This window comes from Aspergillus sclerotioniger (assembly GCF_003184525.1).
Source record: "Aspergillus sclerotioniger CBS 115572 chromosome Unknown BO94scaffold_39, whole genome shotgun sequence".
Lineage (NCBI taxonomy): Eukaryota > Fungi > Ascomycota > Eurotiomycetes > Eurotiales > Aspergillaceae > Aspergillus > Aspergillus sclerotioniger.
In genome coordinates, this window is record NW_020291029.1 from 62,016 (window position 1) to 77,127 (window position 15,112).

General features: G+C 53.9%; 5 protein-coding genes across 5 annotated transcripts; 2 read left to right on the forward strand and 3 right to left on the reverse strand.

Moving 5' to 3' along the window:
- Window positions 1–403: 403 nt before the first annotated feature.
- Window positions 404–1,982, reverse strand: BO94DRAFT_578963 (CFEM domain-containing protein). Its single transcript, XM_025615237.1, has 3 exons — window positions 1,457–1,982; window positions 1,037–1,406; window positions 404–988 (listed from the first exon to the last, which is right to left on the reverse strand). The coding sequence occupies exons 1-3, from the start codon at window positions 1,909–1,911 to the stop codon at window positions 518–520; spliced, it is 1,296 nt and encodes a 431-aa protein (XP_025462597.1). The 5' UTR covers window positions 1,912–1,982; the 3' UTR covers window positions 404–517.
- A 552-nt stretch (window positions 1,983–2,534) lies between these two features.
- BO94DRAFT_628296 (glycoside hydrolase family 55 protein) lies at window positions 2,535–6,750 on the forward strand. The gene is made up of 2 exons (XM_025617475.1): window positions 2,535–3,463; window positions 3,548–6,750. The coding sequence occupies exons 1-2, from the start codon at window positions 2,609–2,611 to the stop codon at window positions 6,629–6,631; spliced, it is 3,939 nt and encodes a 1,312-aa protein (XP_025462598.1). The 5' UTR covers window positions 2,535–2,608; the 3' UTR covers window positions 6,632–6,750.
- A 407-nt stretch (window positions 6,751–7,157) lies between these two features.
- Window positions 7,158–9,952, reverse strand: BO94DRAFT_539764 (DUF4246 domain-containing protein). The gene is made up of 2 exons (XM_025612771.1): window positions 9,744–9,952; window positions 7,158–9,691 (listed from the first exon to the last, which is right to left on the reverse strand). The coding sequence occupies exon 2, from the start codon at window positions 9,601–9,603 to the stop codon at window positions 7,309–7,311; it is 2,295 nt and encodes a 764-aa protein (XP_025462599.1). The 5' UTR covers window positions 9,604–9,691; window positions 9,744–9,952; the 3' UTR covers window positions 7,158–7,308.
- A 677-nt stretch (window positions 9,953–10,629) lies between these two features.
- Window positions 10,630–12,763, forward strand: BO94DRAFT_269026 (glycoside hydrolase family 27 protein). Its single transcript, XM_025606544.1, has 5 exons — window positions 10,630–10,834; window positions 10,879–11,011; window positions 11,067–11,207; window positions 11,254–11,697; window positions 11,766–12,763. The coding sequence occupies exons 1-5, from the start codon at window positions 10,751–10,753 to the stop codon at window positions 12,380–12,382; spliced, it is 1,419 nt and encodes a 472-aa protein (XP_025462600.1). The 5' UTR covers window positions 10,630–10,750; the 3' UTR covers window positions 12,383–12,763.
- Window positions 12,514–14,640, reverse strand: BO94DRAFT_539766 (F-box domain protein). The gene is made up of 2 exons (XM_025612772.1): window positions 14,022–14,640; window positions 12,514–13,956 (listed from the first exon to the last, which is right to left on the reverse strand). Exons 1-2 carry the CDS (start codon window positions 14,321–14,323, stop codon window positions 12,630–12,632), a joined length of 1,629 nt encoding a protein of 542 aa, XP_025462601.1. The 5' UTR covers window positions 14,324–14,640; the 3' UTR covers window positions 12,514–12,629.
- Window positions 14,641–15,112: the final 472 nt, after the last annotated feature.

Here is a 15,112-nt window from a genome sequence, read left to right on the forward strand (position 1 = left end):
TCCTAGTGCCGACAGTGTCAGATTTTAGGGCGAAAACCCTGAAGGATTCGAGCCGCACTAAACAAGCTCCTGTCGAATCTCCGAACCGGTCCTCATCGATCCAATGAACACGTCACATCTGGAAAACGCGCCATGATCATGGGACCTGAATCCTTCAGCTGTTCATCGCCACACAATTCATCAGGGGAAACTGAAAGATAAGGGCGCTCGGGGCTATGGCCGGAGCTCCGAGACACATGGCACCGGCGTCAGCGCTAGTGTAGCCGGAGGATTTAGCCTGCTGCAGATGGATTGTGGAAGGGTACGAGACGATGGAGGGGTAAAACTAGGCATCTTGTATACGGTGATATGCGGGCATTTCAAAGGCAGACCAAATTAGAAGGAGCGACAGGTCAAACATAGGAACACATTCAATTATTCAGAACTATTGGCATGGCAAATCTAATCTACTCGTATCCACCTGCAGACAATAGCGCTCCATTATGAAATTACAGATTGAATCCCAAAGTCACACCCCTCAAGTGCTGGTGGCCGTAGCCGTGGCAGAGGAGCAGTACGCAGTTTCAAAGGCAAGCACAGTGCTGGCAACATCAGTGCCGCAAGCAGCATTGGCGCAGTCCCGGATACCATAGTAGAAGTCGATGTTCTCGCACAGACAGGAGGGATCCGCACTGCTACATCCGAGGGAGGAATACTTGCCCAACATGTTGTCGAAGCAGGTTTGACCGCAAGTAGGCAGAGCAGAGATGGCGGTGGGAACAGCAGTTGCGCTGGCAGTGCTGGGATAAGTGGTTTCAGCGGCAATGGCCGAAGTACAGTAACTGCTTTCAAAGGCAATCACGGTGCTGGCAACATCGGTGCCACAGGCCGCGTTGGAGCAATCCCGGATACCATAGTAGAAGTTGATATTCCGGCACATGCAAGATGGGTCCGAAGTGGTACATCCCAAAGACTCGTACTTGGCCAGCACATTGCTGAAGCAGGTTTGCTAGAGAAAGTTAGTCGATGACATACACCAGATAAGTATTCTACTTACCCCGCAACTGGGGAGCTGAGAGATAGCCGTGAGACTGGAAGTTCCAGTGGAGGTGGTGGAGGTAGTAGAAGCCACCGAGGTGGTCACAACGGGCGAGGTAGTGGGAGTGACGCTGCTGGTGGTTGATGGGACAGTCTGGCTGGAGGAAGAAGTGGAAGAGGCTATTGAAGTGGCGAGAGTTCCATCAAACGCCGTCGCAAACACCAAGGTGCCATTGGCCCCAGCGGTGGTGGCAATGACCGTTGCCAGAGCCGTGGAATCGTAGCTGGTAATGTCCATCAACACGTCGGGCCAGATGCTGGAAGTGCAGACAGCACCCAATCCGGGACGTGTCGTATTCAACCAGTTGGGAGCATACAAACCATAGCCACTGAAACCGTCAGTCAGTAACTCTTTCGATCTCGGAGGCAGAAAACATACCCGGGGCAACAGACAATGTCCGTGTCGGTGGCATTGTATGTCTCCCAGTCTTCGGGACACACCAGCTGTTTGTATGGAGGCAGCACAGAAGTAGCCACAGCGCTATAATAGAATTGGCTTGGATAACAAGATGACAGCGTCAAGGTCGGCACCGGGTTGACAATGTTCTGCCAGAGCTCGGTCGACCACGACGCAACTTCACTCATCCCACCGACACATCCTGAGGGCTGGGTAAAGATAGTGGTAAGAACCAACGGATCCCCAGTCGTGGTGGTACTGGGAGCTGGCGTAGTGAGCGGGGTAGAGGATGGGGTTGAGGATGAGGACGAGGACGTCGACGATGGCGAACTAGTCGGGGTGACGCCAGAGGTAGTCACGCCAATGGTCTCCAGCTGACCAAAGGCAAGGGGCAATGAGCCCAGGGCAAGCAAAGCAAGTCGAGAAACGGATTGCATCTTGGATGATTGGAAGCCAACAGAGAATGAAACAAGACGAAGCCGGTAGCAATCAAGGAAAGAAAGGAACGATGGTGGTGAGGAAAACAAATTGAAATCCCACCGAATAAATAGAACCCGATGAGGACCCAAGGGCTCGCTTGAAGGCTGCCGTGATGAAGCATTCCGCCTCATGGAGATAGGGGCTACTTTCAGCATGGACCGACTCCATTTTCACGAGGCTGCCGATCCACTTGCAGGCGCGCCAAAGGATCTTAGCTTCGCAGGGTCAGAAATTAGGGCGAAAGGGTCTACTAAAAGCCACTAAAAACGACTAAGCACTACGAGGGGATTAAGTGGGGGTGCAGTGGGGATGGCTGCCTCCGGAGGATGAGCCCTAACTGTCTTCATGCGGCTTATCGAGCAGGCAAGCGAGATTGCATGAGCCATTAATCTCAACACGCCGAAGGAATCACTAGGCTGATGCATAGACTGATCCAGTCTGTACCTGCATGCCTTGGATGGATGCCTTGGATGGCACTGGTTTCAACTATAAATATTCCATCCCAGTGCTGGATGAAAAACCAAGGTCCTCTTCAGTCATTCATTCACTCATTCACTCATTCATTCTTTCTTCATTGAACCGTCCTTCGTTTTTGGTCATTCGACCTGACATTCCTTCCTCACTGAGGTTCTCTCATTCTCTAATGGTATAAATATGGCGGCTTCCAATCGTCTCCCTCTTTTATTTTTCCTTTTCTATCTTATCAGCTTCATCGCTGCTTCACCAGAAGCGGAACCTCTGTATCTGTGGCATCAACGGCGTGCTATCGCCGATCCTCCCACCCCCAGCTTGCATAATGTTTCAAGCAGCGCCCTCGCGTACGCTCAGAAACTGGTGGCCTCGGCTGTAGCCCAACAGTCCGAATACAATGCCTACCGGGTGGCCAATCCGAAACGCAACACCTATCGCTCGCGCCACTCGGAGGAAGCTCAATCGACCCAACACAAGAGATCCGATGAGCCGGTGGCTCCCACGTTGGATGCCAATCTGCGTGCCGCCGCCGCTCTTCTGGCCGAACACCATGCATCCCAACAACTGTCGAATGGAACTCTCCACAAAAGCTACAGTCAATTCGCCAAGACGGCTAAGCCCTTGACAGTATCGAAGAGAGATAGTTCCTCGGGCTATTGGCCATCTCAGGTCGACCATGGTCTACCCCCCATGGGATGGGATTCTTCCTACCCCGTCTATCGCGATGTCACTGATTCCAAGTTTGGCGCCAAGGGTGATGGAGTGACTGATGATACTGATGCCATCAATGCCGCTATTGCCTATGGTGGTAGCTGCATGGAGAACTGCGAGTCGTCTTCGACCAAGGGCAGCTTTATCTACTTCCCTCCGGGCACCTACCTGATCTCCTCCCCTATCAATGCCTCCTACTACTCTCAGCTCGTGGGAGATGCCAATGACATGCCCATCATCAAGACGTCTCCTTCGTTCATTGGTCTGGGAGCTATCCAGAGTGATGTCTACATTCCCAACGACAATGGTGATGAGTGGTATATTGAGGTAATCCTCACCCTTTTTTTTTTTTCAAATCCTTTTCCTTTTCTTTCTATTCTTTTTCTCTGAATCAGTACCTGACCGGCATAGCAAAACAACTTTTACCGTCAAGTTCGAAACATCATCATCGACATTGAGGAGACCACCACTGCTTATGCGGCTGGACTCCATTGGCAAGTCGCCCAGGCCACCTCCCTGACCAACCTTTTCATCACGGCCAGCTCGGCCAAGGGTACCACCCAGATGGGCATGTACACGGAAAACGGCAGTGGAGGATTCATGTCGGGCTGCACCATCACCGGAGGCGAGTATGGTATCTATGGAGGCAATCAACAGTACACGGTCCGAGACTTCACCATCGCTGGTCAAACCAACGCCTCCATCTGCCTGATCTGGGACTGGGGATGGACCTGGGCCGGATTGCATCTGTCGAGCTCGCCAGTGGGCATCAGTTTGATCAACCCTCAAGACACCACAGGCCAACAAGCCGGATCCACCTACATCCTGGACACCATGTTTGATGAAACCCCCATTGCCATTCAAGCCAACTTCGAAGAGAAGAGCATCCTGGAAACCAGCATCATCACCCTGGACAACGTCGGAGTCAACGGCGTCGACACCATGGTTTCATTCACGGATGGCTCCAGCCTCGATCTCCCAAATGGCGACGTGGACTTTGTCGTCATCGGCAACCTCCAGGAGAAATCCTCCAAATCCTTTGGATCCTACTCGGTGAACGTGCAGACACCCCCCGGGCCTCTGCTAGACGCGGCCAACGACAACCCCATCTACCGCGACAGCTACTTCTACCGCAACCGCCCTCAATACGAGACATTGTCCACGGGAGATATCATCAGCGTCAAAGACCACGGCGCCGCCGGTGATGGATCCACCGACGATACCGATGCCATCGTCTCCGCATTAGCCCTAGCCACCGCCGACAACCTGATCTACTTCCCCCCCGGATCCTACATCATCACCAAGACCGTCGTCATTCCCAAACACGCCCGCATCACCGGTATGGTCTGGTCCCAACTGGTCGCATCCGGAGACTACTTCTCCGACATGACCTCCCCCAAGCCCATGATCCAGGTTGGCAACGCCGGCGACGTAGGCCAGGTAGAGATCAGCGACATCCTCTTCACCTCCATCGGTGAACTCCCCGGCCTGGTCCTTGTGGAATGGAACATCCAGGCCGAGCTCCAAGGCTACGCAGGCATGTGGGATGCCCACTTCCGCGTGGGAGGTGCCTATGGCTCCAAACTGCAAGTGGCCGAATGCCCTACCAGCGACTCCATCGAGTCCGGCTGCGTCGCCGCCTCCATGATGATGCACATGACGCCCGACTCCAACGGCTACTTCGAGAACATGTGGCTGTGGGTGGCAGACCACGACATCGACGACGCAGACAACACCCAGATCAGCGTGGCAGTGGGCCGTGGCCTCCTCGTCGAGTCCACCTCCGGCCCAACGTGGATGTACGGCACTGCCTCGGAGCACTCCATCCTCTACCAGTACAACTTCTACAACGCCACCAACACCTTCGCCGGCCTGATCCAGACTGAATCCCCCTACTACCAATTCGCCGATGCCACTCAATCCCCCGGGCCCTTCAACGCCTCCGTTGGCCTCTTCACCAACGATCCCACCTTCCCCGACTCCACCTGCAAAGCCTCCGACGATCTCTGCAACTTCGCCTACGCCGTGACCATGTACGAGAACACCAACCTGACCATCGCTGGCGCCGGCCTCTACTCCTGGTACGACAACTACCTCGAGACCTGCGTCGACACCCAAAACTGCCAACAACGCCTCGTTCTCGACTCCGGCGAGAACTCCGGCCTCTACATCTGGAACCTGATCACCATCGGCTCCGTCGAAATGATCAGCAACGTCGAAGACAACAACATCATCCTAGCCAAGAACAACACCCAAGCCATCGCCCACCCCTACTGGAGCGCCCTAGCCGGCTACCTCGACGACTACAAGCAAGAGATCCTCTCCTGCACCGACGACTCCACCGACGCAGCCTGCCAAACCACCTGGAACTGCGACCTAACCCAATCCTACGCCACCATCGACGACCTCAACAACGCCCTCGGCAGCTACCCGGACCAATGCATGCCCTACTACGCCATGGACACGCTCTACCTCACCCTCGAAGCCTCCCTGGACAACTACACCACCGCCAACACCAACTACGACAAATACTTCAAATACTACCAACAATACGTCCGCGAAATGGTCCCCGAAGCCATCTCCACCTTCATGGCCGACTCCACCACCAGCAAACCCGAAGGCGGCCCCGGCAACAAATACTTCGACTGCACCTGCGAAGGCTACGGCCCTACATCCACCCAACAATGCCCCTTCCGCTACACCCAACTCATGGGCGCCGACCGCTTCACCATGACCTACACCCTCAAGGACTCCGAGGGCTTCTACTCCGAACTCGAATCCACCTACGGCATCAACCGCACCTGGGTCGAATTCGTCAACAAAGGCGGCCCCGTCCATCAAATCGGCCACTGCATTCCGGGCGAATGCTCCAGCGGCACCGATTACCGCTGGATCGGCGTGCCCCAAGCCGTCAAGGGGAACAAAATCGACGTCTCCAACCCCAAGGACGTCATCACCGCCGCGCTTCCCTCCGTCAACTCCATGCAAAATAACCTCCTCGGCCGCGTCATGGACATCAACCTGGGGAACTGGACCGGCGGGATGCAAGACCTCTACGAGACCTTCTCCACCCCCGTCTTCATGATCCAGCAATCCATCGCCAGTATGGGGCAGGTCAAAGCCATCGGCGAGAAACAAGCCAAGGAGGATAAAATCAAGCTCGTGTTGGAGATTCTGGGCATTGCGTTTGCGTTTATCCCCTTCTTGGATGATCTTACGCCTGAGCTGGAGGTGCTGGATACGGCGTTTGAGACGGTGGCCGCGGCGGGAAATGTGGCGTTGGGCATTCAGAGCATTATTTCGGATCCGACGTCTGCTCCCATGGCCTTGTTGGATATGATTGGCGGGGGGGAGTTGAAGACGGAGGATGACTTTGCGAAGGCGGCCAAGGCGAGACGCGCTCTCACGGAGAATGATCTTGAGAGTATTGGGAAGGATTTTAAGGCTGAGGAGGATAAGTTTGATGATACTACGGAGCCGAAGTGTAGGGTTTAGATCCCCCCCCCCTCCTCCCACGGTTGTATCAGAGATATGGCGCATGTCAGTTGTAATGGACTTGTGGCTAGTAGTGAGTAGATAGAAATACTAGATACTAGACGGTGGTGGAATGTATGATAGTATCGAAGAGATTATGCCTTGCATTAGATTGTAGTATAGTAGTGAGAGTACTGTACTAATTTCACGAATCACTCGCATGCAATCAATCCATATGGAGAATACTATATCCTCCACTTCATTGGTATTGTTCACACAATACCACTTCTCTATATTATATTATATATCTATACTAGTATCTCTATAGATTCAAAGGTGGTGATCAGATATAACCGTACATCTATATATGAATATCAACGCTTTCTGACGAATGCGAATGAGGAGGGTGAGACAACGGAGGGACCTGATAGAAACTTCCAAGTGTATTTGAAAGGGATAGTATCGATCTATAGGTGAAAAAAAGAAAATATGATTGAGACTGAAGGTGGATAGATTTTCCAATAGAAACCCTCCCTATTCCGGGGGTATTAGCTACAGTCTGGCAATCTTGGGATTGGCATTCTGTGTATGGTAATTCGTGCAGCCTTTTCCTTTTTCCTTTTTCTTTTTTCCATTCTTTTTTCCCATCATTTTCATGGACATCGATGACGATGAAATTCTATATCTAATATCTAATATCAAAACCCAGGGCTGGACATACTACCCAGTTTGGTCCTCTCATTCCACCGGTGTTCTTTGATGAGTTCCCGCCGGTGATTTCTCGCTTCTTGCATGCCCATCGGCCAGTTGTTTGTCCTGTGCATGATCTCATCTATCATTTCGCGAGGTAGTCCCGCCGTGGCAAGATCGCTGCTCACTTCTTGTGCCCACCAGTGATGCTGCTGCGGTGGCACATTGCGGGTTGAACATACCCGGTAGTGGGGGTCGACCAGGTACAGCTTGATTGAACGGTAATGCCCCGAGATAGTGGGATCAACCAGCTTGAATGGTTCCACCCGGTGTTCCCGGACGTTGGGGAATGTGACCAATCGCCCCTGGGGTGTAGCAATGGAGCCGGCGTCCTGGAATGACCGACCCCAGTAGTTATCAGTCGAGAGCTGTCCGGGTGAAAATCCCAGGATCTTCTCCAATGCGTCAACTTCTAAGCCATGTGTCTTGCCCTGTCGGTGGGCAGGGTTAGCATCCGGAGAATAATTTCGCGTGGTGTATTCCTCTTCGAAGTAGCGATAGTAGGAGCCCTCAAGACAGGTGTGCTGGCGAAATGCCATGCGGGGCTCGGTGATATTGTGCACCTCGTAGGTGAATACTGCCACAGCCACAATGTGCTCGTTCAACTGGCCCGGTAGTCGCCAGCTATCGTCGGAATAGCTGGGGTCTTCTGGCGTGACCTCGATGTTGTCCATCTCCGCAATGACCTGCAAGCCTTGCTTCCGGAAGGTGTCCTGGAGGGTGATCATATAGGGAGTGTGGGCTGGGATTACCGGGTGGAATGGTCGCTCGAGGCCCCAGTCTGGTCGATCGCGGACAATGTCAATAATGGCCCGATCGTCGTGTCGGCCAGTCTTCCAGTCTTCGTACGAAAAGGCAGTTCCTGGCTCTGGATGTTTCCAGCGAAGCACCCGCCAAACCTTTTGTTGAAGCCTTCGCCACGGGTAGGATTTCCAGTCGTCTGGGAGTGCAACAAGAGTGGTTGATCCATCCTCGGGGAGTTCAAGATACTCTCTTGCTTTCTGCCATAAGTCTGAGTCTGGAGGGGGCAGCTCCATGTCTTCTTTGCCCGCAACATCCCAGAAAGAAGCTAGCATTTCCTGCATCTTACGATGCTCTTTCCTGCCGGCTTTTGTTTGATCTTCCATGCTCCTCTGCAACCGTTCTTGATATCGACGATACATTCTTTTCTTGACATCTGAGGGCACATTGAAAGCAGTAGCCCATTCAGGAAGTTCATTGTCCCATTCAATACCGTATGTGATGATTCGCAGTGGGACGGGCCCCAGCTGTCCGTGGTTGGACACATCCCTCCAGCCGTCCTGCCCTTGAACCAGGCAATCATTCCACGGCCTGATTGCCAGGGAAACAAGTTTCTCAATGGCGTCGTACAGCCCTTTATGAGCCGGGTGTATGTTATTGATATACGAGGTAATCCGCACCTCGGTACCGGAGTCCTTAAGAAACTCTACCTCGCAGGGAAGACACTGGTAGTTCCAGCTCCAACGATAGAACTTGGTCTCTAACCTATCTCGGGGGGTGGTTCCCATGGGATTCTGAGGCCGTTTTTCTATCTCACTCTGCACATACGGGGAGTCCACACGCCTATCGAACTGTTTCGGCGCGACTGTCGCATGTTTGTAGGAGCCATGAATGTCGTGCAGGTCGACTCGCCCTCCATCCGTCAAGACCAGGCTCTTCCCATATACCAATGGGAATAACAACGGATCGACAATTTTTAATAACTGCTTGGTCCGCCAATCCAGACCCTGCTGCTGCTTCTGCTGTCTGAGTAGGGGGGGAACTGCCCATCTGAATACAGCGCCCAGAGAGCGCAGGGTTGGAGTATCCGATTTACACACACAGGATCCTGTGTCCAGCACCCGAATGTGTTGATTCTCGCGAAAGTAGACTGCTTTATCACGCAGTTCTTTCAAACACCAGTCCCACGCCTTTTCACTCATGAGGGGGGTCGTGTCAAAGGCCTCTTTTTTCCAGAGCGCAACAACCTCGTCATTGAAGATATCCACATGCCAGTCGGGGTGATCGGTCAGGTTGTTCATTACCGCCACCATGGCCAATTCGCGAGCCGTGACGGCAGGGGTCTGTCGCCATTCGCGGATGCCGTGGGCAAAGCGGGCTTTGGGTGGGAGCTCATACTCGATGGGGATGTCTCCGAAGCCGGGGACTCGGAGGGGGCCGTGGCCACTATTGTCGAGGGGTATACGATTTGATCCTTCTGCCGTAGTACTTGTTTCATCCATGGTATGTTTCATGGTGGTGGACAGAAACCCGGTGGTGGGTTTGGTTTGGTGGCAAGTGAGGGTTGACTCATCGCGAATAGGCAGGTGTCTTGATTTAAATTAACGCGATGAACTAGTGCAGGACAGTAGATAAGGCCAACCCTGCTTGATGGTTATATTGCTTAATCAGCAGTCTGGATTTGACTTTAATTGACAAGTGAGACATCGAGGCTAAGGGGTGAGTGTCGCTCGGTTGCGAAGAGAACCGGAAATTGTGTTGGGCATAGTGCTTATGTTGGACAAGCACTTCACTATTGGCATATTAACGGATGAGAATGGAAACAGTGGGGCTCACACCTTGGCAAGCATACTGCAAAGCTTTTCTGATGACTGTCCGAAGTGTATTTATTTATCTTTGAATATTTATGTTACTGACAGGCATATCTTGGCAGAAATAACCCACTGGAAATATTGACACAACAACAATCATTTGCATCGGGCGGGGAACCCAGCCTGAGGCAGCAGCCTAGACTGCAAGTGGCTAGTGCCAGGGTCACCCCTCTTTGCCTCCGATTGGTGCGTTTGCATACTCCTCCTCCGTCTCTCCGTCATTTCTCCTCTCTTCTCTTCTCCTCTCCATGTCCATCATACGATCCGGGGCAATCCAGGCTCGCTTGGCACGTGATCTGCAGCATCACCAATGATCCGAGCACCTTCGACCTCCTTACCGCACATCCCACTATTCAAGGCCAAAGCCTGCACCTACGGCCTCGTCCAACCAGGCAGCAGTGCACATCCAAACCTTGTCCAGAGGACGGAAACCTAAGTCAGTTGGACAAACTACAAGCACAGTCATCAGTTGCAACCTTAGTGCAGACTCAACTGTCATACTCAACACACCGAGATGATCGTCACATGCTTCCATTCCAACACGGCACCACACATCAGCCACAGCATGGGAATTCAACTCCAGCTGTCTCTGTAGCACGGCAACCACTGCGATGTTACTTGGTCAAATAGCCTAAATCGGGGGTTCGGGGCGAACCCAATTGGGACCATTGAGTTGACCTGCAGATCTTAGCCGGCTGCATGGCCAGAATGCTTCCCCGCACGATGAGCTGCATACTTAAACTCCCATCGCCACCTCTTTCTCCAGTCCCACGATTTCATGAGATCAAACAACATGTGGCAGCTCCTGATTTCGTTCCTGTTATTGTCGCGGGCTGCGGCCCTCGTCCGACCCGATGACGTGGTATGTACATTCTTCTCATCCATCTGCCAAACTAACAATCACAGGGCCGAGTGCCAGCTCTCGGCTGGAACTCGTGGAATGCCTACAATTGCGAAATTGATGCGGACAAGATTCTCACCGCCGCCAATGAGGTTGTCAATCTAGGACTGAAAAGTCTCGGATATGAATACATCAACAGTACTCCCCTGCCTCTGCCCCTGCCGGTACTCTGCATAATCACTAACAAAACCAGTTGACGACTGCTGGTCCGTTAAATCTGGTCGCGATCCCACAACCAAACGCATCATCCCTGACCCGGACAAATTCCCCAACGGCATCTCCGGTGTCGCAGACCAAGTGCATGCCCTTGGCCTGAAGCTAGGCATCTACAGCAGTACCACCCCCTCCCATCCCACATTGACCTCCTACTAACCACACAGGCGCCGGTCTAACCACCTGCGCCGGCTATCCCGCAAGTCTAGGCTACGAAGAGATCGATGCTCAATCGTTTGCCGAATGGGGCGTAGACTGTATGCCCCAACCCTCAAACCACCACTCACCCACCACTAACCATCCATCAGACCTCAAATACGACAACTGCGGCGTCCCCACCAACCTAACGGACCAATACACCTACTGCGTCCCCGACAGCACCGACGGGTCATCCTTCCCCAACGGCACCTGCGACGACCTGACCAACGCCGCCCCCGACAACTACAACTGGGCCACCTCCACCACCGCAAAACGATACATGCGTATGCGCAATGCCCTCCTCAACGTCAACCGCACCATCCTCTACTCCCTCTGCGACTGGGGCCAAGCCGACGTGAATGATTGGGGAAATGCAACCGGAAATTCCTGGCGCATGTCGGGCGATATCACACGTACCCCCCCCCACCCCCACCCCCAACCCCTACCCACACCCATACTAACGTCAAAACAATGAGAAAAGCAAGCTGGACCCGCATCGCCGAAATCGCCAACGAAAACTCCTTCCTCATGAACTACGCCGATTTCTGGGGCTACCCGGACCCAGACATGCTCGAAGTCGGAAACGGGAATCTGACACTCGCTGAGAACCGAGCCCATTTTGCTCTTTGGGCCGTGATGAAGTCGCCGTTGATTATTGGGACGCCGGTATTACCCCCTCCCAGTAACCCCACCCCCTCCTCAAACCAACCTAACAAAATGCAGCTCTCCTCAATCGACAAATCCCACCTAACCATCCTCTCCAACGCCCCATTACTCACCTTCCACCAAGATCCCCAAATCGGCCGTCCCGCCTACCCCTACAAATGGGGCTACAATGCCGACTGGACCTTCGACCCGTCCCACCCAGCAGAATACTGGTCCGGACCGTCGAGTTCAACTGCCCTGAACGGGACACTAGTGTTGATGTTGAATTCGCAGGATACGGTGCAGACGCGGACGGCGTATTGGAAGGAGGTGCCGGAGTTGAAGGGTGGGTATCGGCGGGGAGGAGGGTACAGGGTTACGGATGCTTGGACGGGGAATGATTTGGGGTGTGTGAGGGATAAGTATAGTACGAGGTTGGGGCACATGATGTAGGGGTTTTGGTTGTGGGGGAGGCTTGTTAGGGACTATGTATGTAGTACTTTTTTGTAGGGAGGAGGAGTGGGGATTAGGAATAGGGTTACGATGGGATTAGTGAATGGAATGGAATGGGATGGTATGGAATGGAAGAATTGAAGATAAACGTATGTGGAATATAAATACTAGGAAAAGTCAGGTCATTATCATTACTGCCCATCATGCCCAATTTGAAGTGAAAGAGGAAAGAAAGGATAAGATCGGATCATCTCCATAAATCCTGTCGACTATCTCGTCTCCATCCCCCACTACTCTTCGGTCGTCCATCATCTACCGGCACGGCCAGGAACCCGCCAAACCCGTTGCCCACGAGCACGCTCTTGCGCGCGTCGCCGCCCCATGACCGGCTGAGTTGCGCGTCGTGGAAACTCACTGGCCGGGTGGTGCTATCGCGTCGTCCGCGGGTCGATGGTGGCTCGTACGGAGTGAAGTTCCATTCCAACTCATCCAATCCCTTGCTGTAGACGTTCAGTGGTTGGGAGATTCCCCCGCTGAAGAACTGGGGTCCGGTTTCGCCGCCGCCGTAGAGGCGTGGAGGGGGTGCGAGGAGCAGTGTCTCTGGGAAGCTGGCGTCGCGGACGTAGAGGTCGCGAAGGAATGGGAGGTTGTTGGACATCAGGGAGGCGATCAGGTATGTGTAGTAGGATGCTGCAACCGGGGCGAGACCGCAGGACCCCGCCGGCGAGGTGATCTCGTAGTGCAGTAGTTTGAGCGAGCGGGATGATAATGGGGGGACCCGATCGGTGGGAAAGGATCGTGATACGTCCTGGATCACCAGGAGGCCCTGGAGCTGTGGGGCCGCGGAGAGGATCTGGTGCAACGTGGCTGGGAGGATCCCCGTCGCGGAGAGAGTTAAATACTGTAAAGCCTTGCGGTTGCGAGGTAGAGAAAGAATTCCGGCAAGCCCGCTTGCCGTGACGTTCGGGGTATCGCGAAGAGTGAGCCGCTGGACGGCTGGGAAGGGGGGAAGGATGTCGGAGGGGGCAAAGGCGGAGTCTTCGAGCCAGGGCAGGTCATCGAGGGTGACTTCGCGGAGGTTCGGAAACGAGGCCAGTCCTAGTCGGAGGACGCGCGATTCGACGTGCAAGCGCGAAAGTTCCAGGACTTCCAGGTTCATCCAGAGACGCGACTCTGGTAGCTGTGAGAAGCTGCCCTCGGCGCCGTGACGATAACTCATGCGACGCAGATCCGGACACCGACCGATAATCTCCTGTTTCAAGGCCAGACACGACGCGTCATCGCTGTATATCCCGGACGGTAGGTCGACGTAGCGCAGGTTGGGCGTGACGGAGATGGTGCGGGCGATTTCGGCCTTGCTGGCCTCGCGTGTCATGTATGGCATTCGCAGGGAGAGTACCAAACTTCCCAGGTCTTGTGAATCTCGGACGGTCTGCATGAAGAGGCGGAGACGGACTTGGGGGGCGTCGATGGCTTCGCCGTTGCGGTCGAAGAAGGAGCGACGTTTTCGTTTGGCGGCGAGTTCGACCTCGAGTTCGCAATAGTGGACGGCATCGATGCGGACGTGGGCGTACCTAGCAACGATTGATGAGTATGGGGGAGAGGGTAGAGGGTAGAGGGTATAGAGAGTGTAACACACAGTAATGATCGAGCCTCTAGGTACCATCGCTTGCACACGAGGGCACAATGGGCCAGATCGCGCATGTCACAGAGCATGCAGCCATCCTCGGTCATGGACTCCTCGGAAGTATCATAGCTGGTGTCGACGGTATGGGGACAGACGTAGGCGAAGATGCGGGCGAGCAGCGGGCGCGGGAGCTTCTTGGTGGCGTCGGGACCGAAGGAGTGGTGGACGTCGACGCAGAGGTGGTCGTAGGTGGCCACATTCCCCGCGCGGCTATGGCTCTTGGAACGCCTGCGAAGCCGGCTCAGTAATCCCATGATGGATAGGTGGGCGGCATGGAGGGACGCTGAGGAATCTGAGAGAGGAAGAAGGGAGAGGAAGAGGAAGAAAGAGAAACAGGAGACAATACGAAGGAATAATCCGAGGCGGGGATTGGAATCGGTGTGATGTGAAGTTGCTGCATGAACCCGTCGTTCGTCCCATTCCAGCGCGTCGCCGACTCAGGCTGGGCATGGTCCGGTCGCTTGATTGGCAAGTTGCCAGCAACTCAGCAGCTCAGCAGCTCAGCAAGCGAGATGAACCGATGATAGGGGCTGGCCAGTGTTTCATGTTGAGTTGGGGTGGCTGATCGGCAGGGTGTCGCAGGTGAAACGGCAATTCTCGACCACTAGCAGACTGGCAGTAAGGCTGACGATGAATGGCTGGACAAGTCAAAGAGATGATCAATGCCTGCCGTTAACCCATTGGGTTAGCTACCTACACAGTAGGTGCTCATTACAATGATATTATTCGACTAAACTAGATGATTTCGGTGGAAATTCACTAGCGCCGCTTGTGGCTCGCCGTGGGGGAAGCATCCAAGTGCGTGTCCCGATCACTGCCCTAGGCCGGCAAGGCCAGAATCTTTTCTTTATCAGGGCGGTCCAGTATCTGCCTTATTCTGATCTACATCGCCTATCATTCGAGGCAGGCATAAATAAGAAGAAGCAGTCTCCAAAACACCATTGCAGTATCATCCGAGATTCTTCCACATTTCCCGTCCGTGCTGTATCCCAGCCCGGGGCAATATCCGACTTGGATGCTGCAATGTTCTCTGGTGGTTCATT